The sequence below is a fragment of the Megalops cyprinoides genome, chromosome 4, assembly GCF_013368585.1.
Source record: "Megalops cyprinoides isolate fMegCyp1 chromosome 4, fMegCyp1.pri, whole genome shotgun sequence".
Lineage (NCBI taxonomy): Eukaryota > Metazoa > Chordata > Actinopteri > Elopiformes > Megalopidae > Megalops > Megalops cyprinoides.
Genome location: NC_050586.1, coordinates 36,259,850 through 36,277,053, shown reverse-complemented (window position 1 = coordinate 36,277,053; position 17,204 = coordinate 36,259,850). Strand labels below are relative to the sequence as shown.

Below are 17,204 nucleotides of genomic sequence, written 5' to 3'. Positions count from 1 at the left end.
CTGGGGATTTAGCAGGCTGATTTAGGCAATCAGTGGGTGTGCTTAATAAGATGGAGCAGAAGAGGGAGCGGAGTATGTCGTCCGGCCTCGCAGCTAATTAGTGCACTGCCTGACAAAGGTGGGCCGGCCACAGAGGAGCACCCCCGGGGGCCGGCTTTTCAAGCCCCTTCGCGCCTGATTGGCAGATCCACGAAGGGGAAAAAAAGAGAGAGGGAGAGAGGTGGAGGGAAAAAAAAGAGAGCGAGACAGGGATTCTTTACGCTTGCACACGTTGGACCTGCGTACGGGCAGGAGTTCAAGTAAAACCTGTGGATCCCTTGAAGCATGAGGACAGTGCCTGGCTGAGTCTGGGAGCGGAGGCTGCTGGGATGGAAGGGGTACGGGGTTCTCTGGGGGAGATGGTGTCCCGGTTGCTGCCCCACGCTGACACAAGCGGCGCCTTCAAGGACTGTGAGTATCCCCTTTGCAGCAGGCGTTTCTCTGGTGCCGTCCCAAACCCCTCGCTCACAGTGCAAGGGATGTGGCCATGTGCATTTCCACAGAAATTAGCAGGCAAAACGTCATGACTGACAGCACCTGCATTCGGAAATAAGCGTCATTATAGGGGTCGGGGACCAGAGTAAATTAACCATGACAGTAATGAGTGTGGTTTGGTGTTTGTATTAATAACGCCCGATACTGCTGTTTTGTTTCAGACTTGCACACCAAAACCGATTTGTAATTGTGTCATTTCAGAAATATTCCAACTTGCTGTATGTGTGTTTTCATGCCAACATGTGCTCTTTGTAATTTCATTTGGAGTGTCTATCTATATATCTCTTGTTCTAGATGAAATTTTGCTGATTCTGTTTTCTCTATAACGTGTTTTTCAAACCAAAATGGGTGTGAGAATTTGTGCGTTGCATATGTGTTGTGCATAGTATGGTTTCATTTGTATACATGTACATCAGAGGACTTATAATTTGGCTTCTATCAACAGCATTGTGAATATGGGTAGTTGTTTGGATTATGCTGATTTATAGAGAATTGCTTTCAAAGCAATCCAAGTTTGTTGCACACTTCCAGATGTGCAGACCTTGTGTATCCAGGGGAAAGATACTTCTGAAAATAAGTTTTTGTTTTGTCTAAACTCATTTGACATAGGTTGGCCATTTCTGTAATGTCTTTGAAGAATAATTTCACTTTTGTGCCAATTGGTTGTGTGCAATGATTGAAAGGTCTCGGATTTTTAAATAAATGGTCACATGTTTACAGTGTTAATTTTCCATTTGCACCACAAGCTACGATACAAACATGCAGCATTAAGAATAACCAAGTGTTCTTTTAAACAGGAAGCAAGTGCATTAAGTTACAGCCTTCTTTTAATGTTTATATTACAGGGATAGCACTGTAGAGGAACAGCTGTCAGATGTAAAACATTGCTATTTCAAACAATGAAATGTTTGCATTAGTGTAGTTCAAGGTAATATGACCCATGAATGTAGCAGTTTCTACATTCAAAATAACGTAATTTTGCCACTTGACATTCGAAAAAACATCTCTGTACAGTGCCTATATGGTGGTACCCAGTTATAAAGATATTTTCATTACAATACAGCTTGGAATGTTCTGTATACTAAAGCCAAGCCTTTGTTCCCTCTCGTGAAGTGACCCTGATCCTTACCGAACCCATCATCTGCAGTAACATAATGACTTCCTTCCCGTGGTACTGGTGTTAACTTATACTAAAGAGCATGTATCTACATGGCCATGATACACACAGACTGCAGAAACAGTAAGACAGGTGATCATAATGAAACCACATCCCTGGAACAGATTCTCTCACCATCCTATCAGCCTTCAACCCGTCCTCCCAGCCCACCCTGCCAAGCAGGTTGGTAGGATATTTCTTTGAAACTAACTGTACGCGTCTTTAATTCTTTGGATTTTTAGAACTTAAGTCGGTAATACTGTATGAGAGAAGGGAAATAAGTAAAACCTGAGCGATAAGCAACAGTGAGTCACTAGGTTAAGCATGCAGGAAAAATCCAATCCAATCCAGGAAATATTCTGTGTGTCACAAGTGCACAGAACAGCTATCCCCAGAGGTGACTCCTGGTAGACACCCCAGAGTGGTATAGTTCAACTTCAAATGGGATGGAGTCAGAGGGCTTAGAAGAAACATGTCTTGAGAGGGTTCATCTCCCTCCAGCTGAGGAGTTCACCTTCCAACACATTGTTTCTCTTAAGATAATGGCCCTCAGGGAAACTGGCTTTTCAGCAAAAATCTAAATTGGACTTAAACCCCAAAGACAAATTGAAGGCCATTTTAGCTGCCTGGTACTTCCTCTCCAGGGTAGCTTTGATGAACTGCATAGGAACTGGAAATTCCTTGGCCCTGGACCAGTTCAATAAACACCAGAGTAAATAGGCCCGGCTTTCACCACATACTCATCCGTGATACTGGCTGTCTACAGCCTTATAAGGTTTCCACCTTAATTCTGATAGCTCTGCACTGCATTAATAATCTGTGAAGTGCATGTCAAACAGTATTTAATATAAAAGGTGTGAGGAGCCTCAATGGTTCATACTGTCAAAGGCATATTGATGCTATCAGACTGAAAGTCTCATGTTTTCTGCCAATTTCCCCAAGAAAAACAAGCTTAACTATCTTTACATTCACAGTGAAATGCTGTATTTAGTATAGGATATGTGACAGACAGGTGAATTGATATTAAACATATGAATGGTTATAAAAATAAACAATCTTAACCCCAAACTGTATTAGTGTCTGAGAGACTTCCTCTCTCAGAGGCAGAGTGTGTTTTAGCCTTAATTTTGTGTACTTGAAAAATGTTAGTGCAACTTTTGAAATCTTGATCTTTTAAAAAAACCCTGCCTGTTTCATATTAGCTGTCCCTGGATCATTAAGGTTTTGCCCTTGACATATTCACAATAATAACATGAAGTGAATGCTTTGTGCGTATAAACTATAAAATGTAATTGCATGTGTGTCTTCAGTATTCAGATTCACATTTTCACTTTTTAGGACTTTTGATAAATTACTATACAGACAAAATAGACCAGATAATGTGACCCTGAAGTGGAATAGAATATTAACAATTTCTGAAACTATGTGTTCATTTGATTTCTGCTGTTAGTTTAAAAAGTGAAGCTGACTTACATGACAGATATTCCTTGGAACTATCACAAATTTTATCTGGTAGGTAGAAAACAGTTCATATTTTTTAATCTCCAGTGAGGAAATTATTTAAATGGGATAATTTGCCCAGTCAACAAAATTGAATATGATTCAGAAGCAAAGGTATGTGAAGACAGTGAAGGAGCACCAATTAAGGTTCTTCTTGTTGGAGTATGCTACAATTCTCCTAACCTTCCAGCTTCTAATGAAGTTTAAGCGATTTAAAGTTTAGATCCTATATGCCTCTTTGTTATTCCTAGATATTTCAAGTAGCCAAGAGAAAAGCAAGGAAAAAAAGAGAAAAAAAGAATGACAATTTAAAGGGAACCATTATGAACTAAACCACTGCCATTACTGTAATTGTGGAAATGTTACATTTGAACTTGACTTACCCATTTCCAACTGTGCCTTTGAAATGAACAAGCACCGATCACTACAAAATTAGCCTTCCAATTAAATTCCTCCCAAATTTTAAATTCTGGAACAGTGTATATTTTGTCTTGTAAAGTGCAATCCAAAAAGTGCCAGCACTGTTGTTTCAACACACAAGCATGTCTGAGATAGAAAGCCAAAGTGGTGGTATTAAAAATATGTTTTATTGTTTTCACTGACCGCCCAACTTGCACTGATCAGTATAAAAAAGTAACATTTGCTTATATTCGCTCTTCAAAGTTAGGGACAAAGAACCATGGCACTTAGATTGAAAACCCCCTGAACACTAAGAAAACAATGTGGGCATGATTTTAGGTCAGGAAGGTGTACATGTAATGAGCAGCTCAGTTTGATTCTGTATTATTTCTGAGTCTCTTCGGGGACACCCCTGCCAGGCCATTTATCATAACCATCCCTGGGCCATGCTTGCTGAAACTATACTCCAGATGTTCATGACAAAGTTCATTTGTCTTTTCAGTTCTGATATACAGAGGTTTTTCAGAGATTCTCAGTCGAGATTGAGGATAGCATTGAGAACATTCCAGTAACTAATGAGATGAATGTCTCATTCTGCTGCTCTTTATAGGATCATCCCCTTTCCATAAACTATTGCTAATTAAAGTAACTACAATACTACATCTACATACCCCTAAGACAAAAAAAAAAAAACAAATAAACAGTAAGCCAGAGTAAGGCCACTGCACTGTTCAATAAAACATACTTACCACCTTGGTAAAGTGTCTGTGCAATTGAGAAAAACGCTTCTTCCTCCATGTATTTTCAGTGAACGTTGTTGCAATGCTACATCACTTCTGGGAACAGAAACAAGCGCAAGGAGGCATCGTTCGATCAGAGAGTTTAGTCGTGTATGAGTCAGCACCATCACCCAGTCCCCCGTACATCTGCTACGTCACCTTACCTGGGGGCAGCTGCTTTGGAAACTTCCAGGTAATTCTACTTCTTCCACTTACATTCTCTTCATGTTTATGCAATGTAGAATTTTTTTTATACTTTGCCACAGCAATTATATTTGATCCTAATATATTAGTAACATGGATATGTGACATTCAACCCCTAATCATTTGTTCTTTTCAGCTTCCTCAATATGATAATGGTATCGGCTTACTGAAGAGAATTATGTAGTAACTGTGGTTCATGGTATGCAGCAATGAAGACTATTGTTCTGCTGCAATCAGACAGGTTTCCCAACTAAATTACCAGGCAGCACAAACAAGTAGCAAGTTTTTTTTTTTTTTTTCTTTTTCATTTTCAGTGAACTTTTTAGTGCATTTATATTGTTATTACATTTATATATAGTTGTAATTCCTCATACAGTATATTATTTATACAGTTCCTGTGCACTACCCCAAAGTAGTCCTTTATATAATAATTTTCATTTACTTCCTTTTATAGCCAGTAGAAATGTTCCATACTCACTGATTCACGTTATTTGTATTGCATATTTTATAAATATGCACTGTGATGTTGTGTGATTTTGATGCATTTTTAATGTTTAATGTCATGTTATGAAATATATGCCCATATGAAGCATGGAAGTCTGTACTCTTCAGGTAGTGTTCTGATTTTAGGGTCATTGCTTGTCACAATTTAGTCACAGCTCCAATATATGTAGTATGGTCATGACATGCAAGATAATTTTACTGTTTTTCCATTGGAAATACGACATTTGACAAAAAGATTTATAAAAGCTTGATACCACCTTCCAAAATTTGGTATCAGTTTTTTCTTGTCATGATTCCATTTGCCACTTATTCTATTACAGTCATCAATAACACTCAGGTATTCACATTCAGTAGGCAACTGAGCTCTACCATGTGGGTATTGTCAGGACAACAATGAAAACCTACATTTTGAGAAATATGGCCAATCGCAACACAAATGTAAGACAGACCATGAAACTTGGTAAACCTACCATTAAATTGCATTCCACACACTAGAATAACCTACAATGTGCTGTCTAAGGCCCTGGTCCAAGGTGCCATTTTTTAAAAAAAAATGCATTAGAATATCATTGAACACCGGTAATCCCGTGTCTCAGATTTTGCCATGAGATCAGTTTTGTGTGCGTTTGTTTTGTTCTGGAAGACTTTTGCGAGGCAGATCAATGTGTGGAGGGAAACTATGAAAATAAACCTCCATCCCTGAGTTTGGGGGAGATCCAGCCGTTTATTCGGCACGTAGCGAACGCACGGCCGCCTCGCTGAGCCCACAGCTCCTTTCAGTTTGTCCCATCGGCATGTTTCCCCCCATAGTGCCAGAGAATAATGCCATGTGTGAGAACTGGGAGGGCCACAGGTGGTTCTTATTACTTCAATTAGGTGGACCCACCACAAATCAAGCCGAAGAGTTTTCTTTCAGTGCAAACGGAATATTCTTGTAGCCAGGAAGAGACTTGAATAGATTTTCATAGATTCTTAAATTCTTTTGTGTATTGCTAAAATGCATAATGGCCACAGCTTTGAAAGTATTACTGCACCGTTTTGTATTATCGTTGTGCTCACCGAGGCATACCCGGAGAAAGAATTCCCGATCTCTACCATTCACTCCCCGGCGTGATAACACAGCGCGTGAAAGTTAATTTATGGTTCGCTTCATCCTCAGTGAACATGACAGGATACAGCTTTCTAGCTTGTTAATTTATGATAGCTTTCTAACGCAAGTGAAGGTGTCGTATCCTTCATGTAGCTGCTCACTGACAATTATTTACTAAGTCGCTGGAAGACATTAGAATTGTTGATTTTATTTTTATTTATTTATTTATTTATTTGTCCTGCCGTAAAATCCAAAACTGCGTCTGCCAATAATTTAATGTATGTTTACAGGCGTTACAAACCCCTTTTAGATTCCTATATACCATATCCATTTATGTATTCTATATATACATAGAGGCCTTCAATGTTTTTGCAACACTGTAGTGTTTATGATATGTATAACTGAATTTTTAAAACAACTCCAAGATTGAAAAGGTCCAGGCCCGCCCCCCTTAACCTATTTTTGTGTCTGAACCTATTTATATCATCTATCTAACTAACCTACTGACACCAACACACCCACTCACAACAGCCTCTGCTAGGGATCGAACCGCGATCCCCAGCGCGGTAAGTAAGCTAAGTTACCTTACCTACCGCACTACACTATTGGGCCTGGACCGGATAAAAAGACTATTTAGCATCTCTTATCATTCATATTCAAACATAAACTGTGACGTCATCATAAACGCCTGACAGTTCCACTATTTGACACAATGCGCGTTCACTTCTAACGTGACCAGATGTAGCCACAACTGGTTTTTTGTCTTCTTTTTTTTTAAATAAATAGGTTATAAACTGAAATGCAGTACCTGTTATGGTGTCCTTACGTGAAAGATGAGGACGGCTCCCGTTAATTTCTTCAGGGTAGTCAACGATCTGGCTGCCAAGCTTGATATTCCTTCCAATCGGGTCAACGAGTAACCACCAACGGAATAAAATTGCATTGACATGTATTAATCAACCAGAGTATTGTTATCTCCTGCAGAATTAAAATATATATGGACTACTTGCATTAAGGGTATGCTTGAGTTCACCAATTAACTAGCTAACCGATCTTTTCATTATAAAAAAGCTAGTACAGCAGCTTCTCAGAAGACCGAAAGCAGTTATTTACACACAATGACATAATGTTGGCACGAAGTATATTCAACTTTTAATTTTAATATTAAAAAATAACACTTTATAGGCTACACATATACTCCACTTATTACGAATTATTGAAGGATGACATGTACAACTGAATTTCTGAAACACTTCCAAGAATGAAAAGGTCCAGGCCCACCCTCCTCTTTAACCTATTTTTTTATGCCTAACCCTATTTGCAACACACCTATCTAACTAACCTATTCTATTGATGGCGCAAACACACCCTCCCAGAACTCCGTGCTGGGAATCGAACCGCGGTCCCCAGCGCGGTTAGTAAGCTAAGCTACCTTACTTACCGCACTACACTATTGGGCCTGGAACACATAACACAACTATTTAGCAGTTATTATCATTCATATTCAAGCTGAAATTGTGACGTCATCATAACTGTATGTAGCCGACCAGCTGGCAGTTCTACCATCTGTTACAGGTTGGGTTCTGAGTTTCAGGACGTGGTCAGATGTAACTACTTACAGTGACTCTAAAAACGTTAGGGTACAAACTAAATGCTGTATAAGGTATTATCTTCATCACTTTACTCAGAACAACGATAAGCAGCTAAATATTCCTTAACAGTCGGATCAACTAGATGGACCTAATTAAAACAAAGGTAAACGCGAACCAGTTGACCTAACAGTGTAGTTGATGAAAACTAATGGGTTGCGCGCAGTCGAGCACAAGTTACAGATGTGGTTATGTTAAATGAAGGCTTACTTTGCAGTTTCAAGACAAAACAACGAAATAGCTCCTATCTAACGACGTTAAAGTATTCACCCAGGTGAAACAGAAGCAGCAGGCAATGGGTGTCGACTGCCATTGACGTTAGTAGCTAATTGCCTTTTTATTATCGAACAAGCTATCAAGCTAATTTGACCAAAAAGGACAAGAGGTGGTTATCCAACTGATCGAGGGCGAGTACCCTAATTTAAAATACCGTAAGCTATTTTTATTTTTAAGAATAATTAAGATGTAACATTATCAGTAATTAAGATTAATAACAACATTAATGTAATCTATATCCATCGTGTCATCTGCAAAGTAAATCAATAATGTGAATATTTTTAAATGGTCTTGCTCATAATATCTTTAAACCCCTGTTTCATAATATAGGCTCCCACATGAGGGTTTCATACGGCACATGGTAAATTACTGAGAGAAATGTGTCTGAATATATCTCAGTGGCTTAAGCAATAACATGAGATGTTACTTAAACTCATTTGGTTTAAACCAATTTCAGAAGCATGCCACAATTACAAAGTGGTTCTTTGTTTCTTAATGTGATTATACTGAAGTCTGTAACTTTAATGGAGTTGCTTATCGTTAGGAATGTGACGCCTGTACTTGTGTACTGTAAGCACTTAACAGTTTGGCAGCTTATGAGCCCAAATGTCCCACTTCAGCTCACACCAACACATTTACAGCCTCTCTGGATTTGTGGCTAAAATGGATGTTTGGAAGGAGAGGCGGTTGCAAATATATTCAGGAGCAGCTGCTGTCAGAGGTTTAAGCAAACAAGGTTGTTTGCTTCTTCGACGCAGTCACTGTTTGAACAGAAGCTGGCCGTGTCTTTGATCCGTGGCCTTCCTTGTCCTCAGAAGAACAGAAGAGGCTTACACTGAGTTCCGCAGCCAGCGTGTAGGGCTCATTTCAACCACCAGGCACAGCGGAGTAATTCCTCTGAAACGATGTCCTGCCTTGTATTTTACCTCTTAGATCAAAGCTGCCTCGGGCCTCTGAAGACTGCCCCTCCTCAGTATTCTCCCCACGTGTCCGCTGCAGTCGTTTTTTTGTATTGTCCCACAGGAATCCCAAGTTGCCTTTCAAAGGGACCATTGTGGCCCGGACAATTGGCTTTTCACAACCATCACAAAGCCAAAAGCTGATCTCAACATCAAAACTGGGGCTGATCTTGAAAAGCATGTACGGGGGACAGTCTTAGTCAATGTCCTGCAATGCTTTGATAAACAAAAGGATGTCACAAGCTTGCTTCATAGTTTCAGGGCTATATAGAGTTTAGATTCACTCATAGTGTCCTTATGGTATCATGAATTAAATGACGTGAGTAAGACTGGCCTTTGAGAACATCACCACTGATTGACACTTTTCCAGCTGAACATCAGATCACTCCAGTGCTGATGTGATTGACAATCAATGACCTTCTAACAGATAAGGATTCATTCATTTTAATAGAGCATATCTGGGCAAACCTTTCTTGAGCCCTGCAGTTTTGTCGACAAGAAGTGTTGACATACGAGGATACGAGTGTTGAATTACTTTGAATTTATTAATGCCAACAGGTGATATTCAAACAACAGTTTCACTTTGTAGTTCAGCATAATCAGATAATAATACAGAAAAAAATTAATATTGTAATACTAATTTTAAATTACATGAAGTTCCCCCAGTGAATGTGGAGTGTATGATGCAAAGAGACACTTGTTATGAAATTAAACGGTATCAGACATGTAAATTGGCACTCAGATAAATATATCTGCTGTTGAGCAGGGTTGCGGCCTCACTGACATGCCATGGGCGTTTCTCTCTCAGTGCTGTTATACCAAGGCAGAAGCCAGGCGAGACGCCGCGCGCATCGCTCTGATGAACTCCATCTTCAACGAGCTGCCCTGTCGCCGGATCACCCCTGAGTTCATCTCTCACAGCCTCGAGGAGGCTGTCTCCACCACCAGCGTGAGTCTCTTCTAACACACTCCTGCTTGTCCTGTACAGAGAAGCTCTGCTGAACTGTACCATACCCCTTTTGCAAGGGCACCCAGTACCTTGTTCCCTGGGAACGCAAAGATCCTTTGACAGATGTATATAACTGGAGCTTCAGAGACAGTTAATACATATTGTGAAACATTCACTCCAGGGGAAGAAGTGCTAAGCCAAACTTTTTTTTAGAAAAATACCAAGTTGACAGCCGTTATATAGCAAATTTATAAATGCTTGAATCAGCCAACTGAACACTCCCTGTTTTTTTCCACAAGGAAAAAAACAACCTTGGTGCCTTTTTGGTAGCATTCATATGTTAATTGGCAAATGGCTCTGTGTTTTCTACACTGCAAATGAAGGGAGTGGGGAACAGAAATAAAGTGACACAATTTGTTCTACCTTACAATAACTGAAGTAAAATAATATATGGGGTCTGAACTGTATCTAGCGAAGTATGATTCCTCACACACCACATGCCCTCATAAGGAAAGTATGGTATGAAAAAACAGTTGCAGTCATCTGTAAAAGTGCATTAGTGTTCTTAGAGCTATTTCCTCCTTTTACATCCAGTAGGCTCAGACATATTTATGGGGGAGGAATGGGGGCCACCCAGAAGTCGAGCTGTACAACTGTGCTGTCCGGAGGGGACAAAGAACTGAAAGCACAATCAGTCAAACCACAGCTGTGCTGGTCTTGGTCATTACATGCTGTGGTGCACTGATGCACAGCCAGTAATTAGTGGGGTTGATGCGCAAGGAGAAGGGTCAACTCTCTCATTCAGCTTTCCGTCCAGGTTGTCCGTTAGCTGTCAGCAAGGGTGGAGATGATGACAGTGTTGTGTGTGGTCTACCCCTGCCTCTGTTTCTCGCATGTTCTTTCTGCTCAAACTGATGACAGAATGCAAGCGAGGTCTGTTGACAAAGTATGTGGCAACACAAAAGACGTAACTTAAAAGAAAAGATGTGAGCTTTCATCTTGCAAAAGGTCAACATTTCTTGGGGATTAAATAGCAGGACTTGGAAATTAGCCTCCTTCTATATGCATAGCAGGCCAATTGCAGCTGTTAAAACCATTTTGTGGTGTTGCATACTGGAATTAAGCTTGGTTTCATTTAAAGTGTTCACCTTTAAGAGATAATTGTTACCCTCTTCTCATTTGTCATTACTTTTTAAACAAAGGAGTAAAAGAATACCTTAGTAAATGGTTTTGCATAGTGATGTGTTTAACCAACACATGGTAGACAGGGTGACCCTGCAGACCTATATCTTCCAGCCATTTTAATAGGTCTTTACATTGTATCTGTCACTGTCCATATTTAGGGCTGCATAGGTGACGCCTCAGATCCAAGCACAAGTATAGGTGCCTACTGCCTGATGTTGGAAGCAAACACAGGAAAAACCATGCTGGAGTTTCAGGTATGTACATTACTCCCAAGGTAGTGAATAAAACTGTGAGCTGCTTTAATTGGCATTTTTAAAAAGTGTATCATTTATGTATCATAATTTGTCTAGCCATACAGGCTTACACTTCAGTGGATGTTTTGTATGTTTCTGATTTACTGTTTAACGCAGTGTACTATAACTGAGGTGTGCATCAGTTAACCAAATATTAACCACATTCAGTTTTGTCTCTCAGTAACCCCGATATGCACAGGATATTAACAAATTTGCTCCTTTAAGATATAATTTGCTGTGAGAAATTGTAGCTACACCTGCTAAATAGCTAACTTGACTTCTGCTGTACCCAATATGTTTTTTAGTCCTTATTTACTACACTACAACAGTTGTGAATGGATCTTGAAAAATGTGGCTATAATTATTCCTACAACATTTGGGCTCTGAAATATACATCCTGGTCTTCTCTTTCTTGAATGTCATTTAAAGTTGTATGTAATTAGAGGAGAGGAAATAGCTCTATTTCCATTTCTAATAAAACAAAGCCTGTGTCCATGGAGGCATTCCAAAATATACACATACAAGTCTGCACGTCAGGCTTTTCTGTATGTCATTTAAGCAATAAATTATCAACCTCCCGGTGTGTTCAGTTTACTTGTTGAAATCGAATGAAGTGGTAGGGCCATTTAAACTAATATAATGGAGAAATGTGAAAACCATTCTTATACTAACATCCCCTGTTGTTGATATATAATTTATTTAATTTAACTGTATTTATTTTATTCGCTGTCTTAGAAATTCTTACAGACATGTAGTGTAGGCTTCAGGAATAACAATCACGTAAAAGTGATGACAGACTAAAGTCCATTCATCTGCATTAGTTTATCCTCACAATTTAAAATGTTTCAGTTGTCAGTTAGTTCAGGCAGTTTAGCAGGCCACATTCTCAACAAAGGGTAAAAAAAACTAAAGGAAAACCATTTCAGATCTATGCCCCATATTTTGATTGCAGTTTTGTTTGGCATTTATGTAAGTTAACTATATCCTGAAATGAAAATGTTGATGACACTGTTTAGAATATCCTTTTATTCATATTAGTGTACTTCATAACTAATCAAAATGACATCTTTCTCATGTCCTGACACCTGAAGGAGATAATGACAGTGTTCCAGCTCTTGCACTGGAACGGGACACTGAAGGCCTTTCGAGAACGAAAGTGTTCCCGCCAGGTAAAAACTTGTACCATGCATCAAATAGGAATATCAATTAAACAGTTATGACTCATTATATTGGTAACTTATCATAAAGAATTATCAGCATTCCAGTGTAAGGTCTTAAAAAATCATAGAAAAAAGTTTCTTTTCAAACAAACTGTAACTGGAGTGGTGAATTGATACCAATACATGTCACACAAAGAGGAAACTGAGGTCAAAAAAGAAGTAGTGCACATTTTTATCAAATACTGCTTCCAAGTCTGGGAGAAGGTAGTTGCTCATTTAGCTTTCTCAGCTTTTAAAATTTGTAATTTGCTTCCCCTGTAAATCTTAACACTGTTTCTTACTGGCATAATTAAACTAATTACATGTAATAAGGAAAAACAAATAAAATATAAAGTCACGCAAACCTGATGATGCAATATAATGCATCTACACAGTGGAATAACTGACACAAGCCGGTTTTATCGATTGCTTCACAATGCCCGCCAGTGCTCAGAATACAAGGCCTCTATCACAGTCTCACTGGTTTCCACCCTTCAGGAAGTCATCACATACTACTCCCAGCACCCTCTAGACGAGTGCACCCGGAGCCACATGGCGCTGGACTGGATGGTGCGGGAGCGCGAGAACCCGGGTCTGATCTCCCAGGAGCTCCAGGTGGCCCTGAGGGAGCTGGGAGAGGCGCGGCAGGCTGGGAGAGAGCTGCGCTTCTACAAGGAGAAAAAGGAGATCCTGAGCCTAGCCCTCAGCCAGGCCTACAGCGACGACCAGGAGCACAGTGCCAGGGTGGGCCAGTGGGCCGAAACTGACCATGGCCATGTTTATAGCCAGGACAAAGAGCCGAGTACAGGAGAGGATCAACTGACCAAGATAGACCCCAGCTACGTTTATGCCCTGTACAAAGAACAGCGTGCAGGAGAGGATCAACTGCTGAAGGCAGAGGACGACCCTGTTTACACCCACGATGAAGAATAGGCTGTGTTAGAAAATCTCGGACTGAACAAGATCTCAGACAGGTTCCTTAAAGCCTGGCAGAGAAGAGGCCAAGTAGCTCTTGGTCTTGAACTGACTGGTTCTTCTCTAGCTCTACCTGCCAAAAGCAGTAACCCTGCTCCCTTTCTCCAATGCCCGGGGATAATATGGGCATGGATCAGTCATCTCTAATAAGAAGTGTGTTCCCCTCAAATGTGTGGTCGTTTTGGCATAGGAATGTGGTGCCTCAGGACTTGACAAAATTGGTACTGCCGGTTGTAGTGAGTGTCCCCAGCACTTTATAAATCCTGTTCAGACTTCCTCAAGAATCTGCTAATCAGTTTCCTAATCCTTCCCCTAAGAATGCCCCTGTCAGGCATTGCTTGCACTGGCATTTGTATTTCCATAACAAACATAATCAGTCCAGAGAAAATCTACCTTTGATGTGCCTTTATCGGATATGCATACTTGTCATCTGACCTTAGAAAAAGAAAAAAAATGTTTTTTATCAGGCGAACAATCAATTGTGAGAAGCTAAGAATTTTCTACAAGAACTTCTGGTGCTGTCATTAGATACAATAGCATTTTACTGAATGTCAAAAGGGACGGTGTATATTGAGAGCATTGCTTTGTTTATATTTGTAAATAAAGTTTAATATTTTTTTCCTAAACCAGCTTCTAATCATAAATAGATGTAGCTACAGGCAGGGTTTTGTAGTTTGTAAGTGTTCTTGTTATCTGTTAGTTACCATTACCCATAATCACAATGAACCAGTGTAAAGTGGTTTCCTGACCCTAGTACACACAGAGAAAGCGCCAAGCTTTTATCTGTGCCTGTGAACACTATCTAGTGATACAGACTTATAAAAGAGGATAAGCTGATTGCTGTTGCTTTTTTGTGTGCCTCTGCCAGTGGTCTGTGAAAAGCCAGGGCCCTGTGGCCTGAACCCCATTCAGAAGCGGCTTGAGCAAACTCCTCCTGGCCACCATGGCAACCTCATCCCAGGCATTGCAGTTCTCACAGATGTTCAGCGTGGGGTTTGCTGGGTCCAGGACAAATGGCCTGTTCACAGTGCAAAAGTACAGTAAAATCAAATGACCTCCACTGAAATCAAAATGCCCTCTTTGTACCTAACACAGTCTCTTTTCAGTGCAGGGTCTTACACAAACATAAGAAACTGATATCACATGAACAGAACTCCTACAGAGCTTCCTTGATGAAGGATTACTAATATAATAAGGAACAGTACAATGCAAAAGGCCAGTTAAAAGGAAACTTGTTTTATTAAAGCAGCCAAAATATACATATGCTTTCTTGAATTTTTGCCTTTTAATTAAGCCTCTCATTCTTAAATATTATTTGAACCAGAACTTAGAATTAATATTTTTATTGGACCATGCATTTTTCATTAATTAGCTTTTGCTACATTCGGACAAATGTACGGATTATTTGAAATCAAAGCACGGCTTGGCACCAAAGAAAGTGGTATGTGTCAGCTTTGGTATGTTTAACTAGTGCCAAAGAAGGAGGAGTTTTTTTTCCAGTTGGTGAGGTTCATTGTATTTTAATTTTAATGTACTGGTACATGAAAAGACAGTTTAACCTGATACATTGAAACCTCATTTTTGTATACCACCATATATGTACTGAAGAACAATCTAATGCAAAACAATGTGCAATAATACCATACAGTCAGTCATTGAACTGAATTCATATGGTTTATTAAACAGATTAAAAGTGAAAATTGCATTCATTGATTGATAAGTTTAAGTGAACAATGTAAAACCCCTGCACAAACCCCTATATATAAAAATACTGCAGGAAGTTAATTATGTCTGCACTATAGAACATGCAGTGGTTGATAACTCTATACAGATGAATAAAATGTAGGAAACAACAGACACAGAAGGTGCTCACCTTGACTGGGTCTGCAGTGCTTTGCGCACTAGAGGTGAGGCTGGACTGTAGTGCTGATACCAGGTGACATTGATCTCAGGGTAGTGCATGAGGAGAGTAAGGACTGCTCTGAATCCTTGCAACAGGCTGAAAAAGACTGGCTTCCCTGCTTGCTCCCACACATGCAGGGTCAGGAGCTCCAGGCTGTACGAGGAGGGAAGCTGACGGAATCTACAGGCAAAAAGTCAACGAGTGTTGCTTGGTTAAGAGGTAGATAGCAGGCAAGGATCAGCAATTAAGTAGCATCCAGCTGAGTATTATAGATTTTGGGATGAAATTTATGTAAAGAACAACAAGTTTAAACAACCTGGGACACATTTGACAAGATGGTGAGTACTGACCAAAGACTTATTTATACCCAATGGTGTCATATTTTCATCTACGTGTGTTCTACCCTTAAACGTTTTTTTTTTTTTTTTTTGAAGCTCCATGGGACAGCTGTGTTACCTGTTCTCAGGGCCAGGTTTGGCCATGGCTGTCTGGAGCCAGTGTCTCACCAAACGGATCAGGTCTTTGACGCCAACTGTCCTTGTCCTTACAAACTCCACTTGGTAATGCAGGAGACAGGGAGAGATCAGCTGAAGCACCTCACTATCCCCACAATGAAGCATCTTGGTGTACAGATTCTTCTTGGTTCCTATACAAAAAAAGTTTGAGTCATTCAATCTGACTTATTTTGTTTCTGGATGATATTCTGATATTACCCTCCACAATGACAATATAATATTGTCACAGTATTATAACCATGCCATTATGAAATTTCTAGAAACATACCGTATTTCTGTGTATTAAAATAGATGCTAAAAGATCAGATAAAATCATCAAAGGGGTTCTAACATGGAAATCTATCATAAGTACTGTAAATGAGTTGCCTTTTGATGGAAAAGCCCCAAGAAAGTCATGGCTTGGTAAGACATCAAAGTCATGAACATGAAGATTTTTGTAGCATGCAAACTTAAATCTGATGGAGAACTTTGTCCTTTTTTCAAACATGATCCTGAAATTCAAACAAACAAGAGGATCAATGTATCACAAATACATCTATGGTCAATTGCAATTTCTCTGTAATGGTAATCATTTTAGTGACATTACCTGTGAGTCATTTGGCTCCTCTTTAAATTGTATTCTATACCTTCTAGTACTACATTCAGTTTGCTCCTGAAGTCATCCAAATTAGCAAAAGAGTCACTGAACAATACAACATCAACAACCGACCAATTCTTTGTGTCTGTCCCTTTAACGTAAGAGCCACCCTGTGAAAGACAGAAATTTGAATGTGATTCATGCACGATTACTTTGAATAACAAGTGTTTCCTTGTCCAAAGTAAATCACTCCAATTAAATTCAATATTCAGAACATGAGCTTGATTTCAACTTTTTGTGAAATGAGCCAAACGTGTCAGGCATATGAATCCAGACCACATTCCCAGCAGTATTGGGTGTTACCGTGACGATCCTGGAGACTGGCACAGGACAGCAGCTGCCAATCAGCTGGATCAGGGCCTCCACCTCTTTTCCACAAGCCATCTTTTCAGGACCAGACTGGGGCCTCAAGCTCATCACCACAAAATTTTGCAGCTGCTCTGACCCTCTCATGTCAAGCACATTGTTCATTGAAAACCCTAGTGACAATCGTGCTAT

At 39.8% G+C, this 17,204-nt stretch overlaps 1 protein-coding gene across 1 annotated transcript; it reads left to right on the top strand.

The window, feature by feature from the left end:
* The first annotated feature begins 213 nt into the window (after positions 1-213).
* lix1 (limb and CNS expressed 1) lies at positions 214-13,609 on the top strand. Its single transcript, XM_036526833.1, has 6 exons — positions 214-450; positions 4,398-4,561; positions 9,859-9,999; positions 11,343-11,438; positions 12,569-12,646; positions 13,175-13,609. The coding sequence occupies exons 1-6, from the start codon at positions 369-371 to the stop codon at positions 13,607-13,609; spliced, it is 996 nt and encodes a 331-aa protein (XP_036382726.1). The 5' UTR covers positions 214-368.
* The last annotated feature ends 3,595 nt before the right edge of the window (positions 13,610-17,204 follow it).

Excerpts from the sequence above, each read along its gene's own strand:
- lix1 (XM_036526833.1), top strand. The coding sequence starts at position 369 with ATGGAAGGGGTACGGGGTTCTCTGGGGGAGATGGTGTCCCGGTTGCTG. Across the intron at positions 451-4,397 it reads AAGCGGCGCCTTCAAGGACT|TGAACGTTGTTGCAATGCTA; the intron begins GTGAGTATCCCC and ends ATGTATTTTCAG. Across the intron at positions 12,647-13,174 it reads AACGAAAGTGTTCCCGCCAG|GAAGTCATCACATACTACTC; the intron begins GTAAAAACTTGT and ends TCCACCCTTCAG.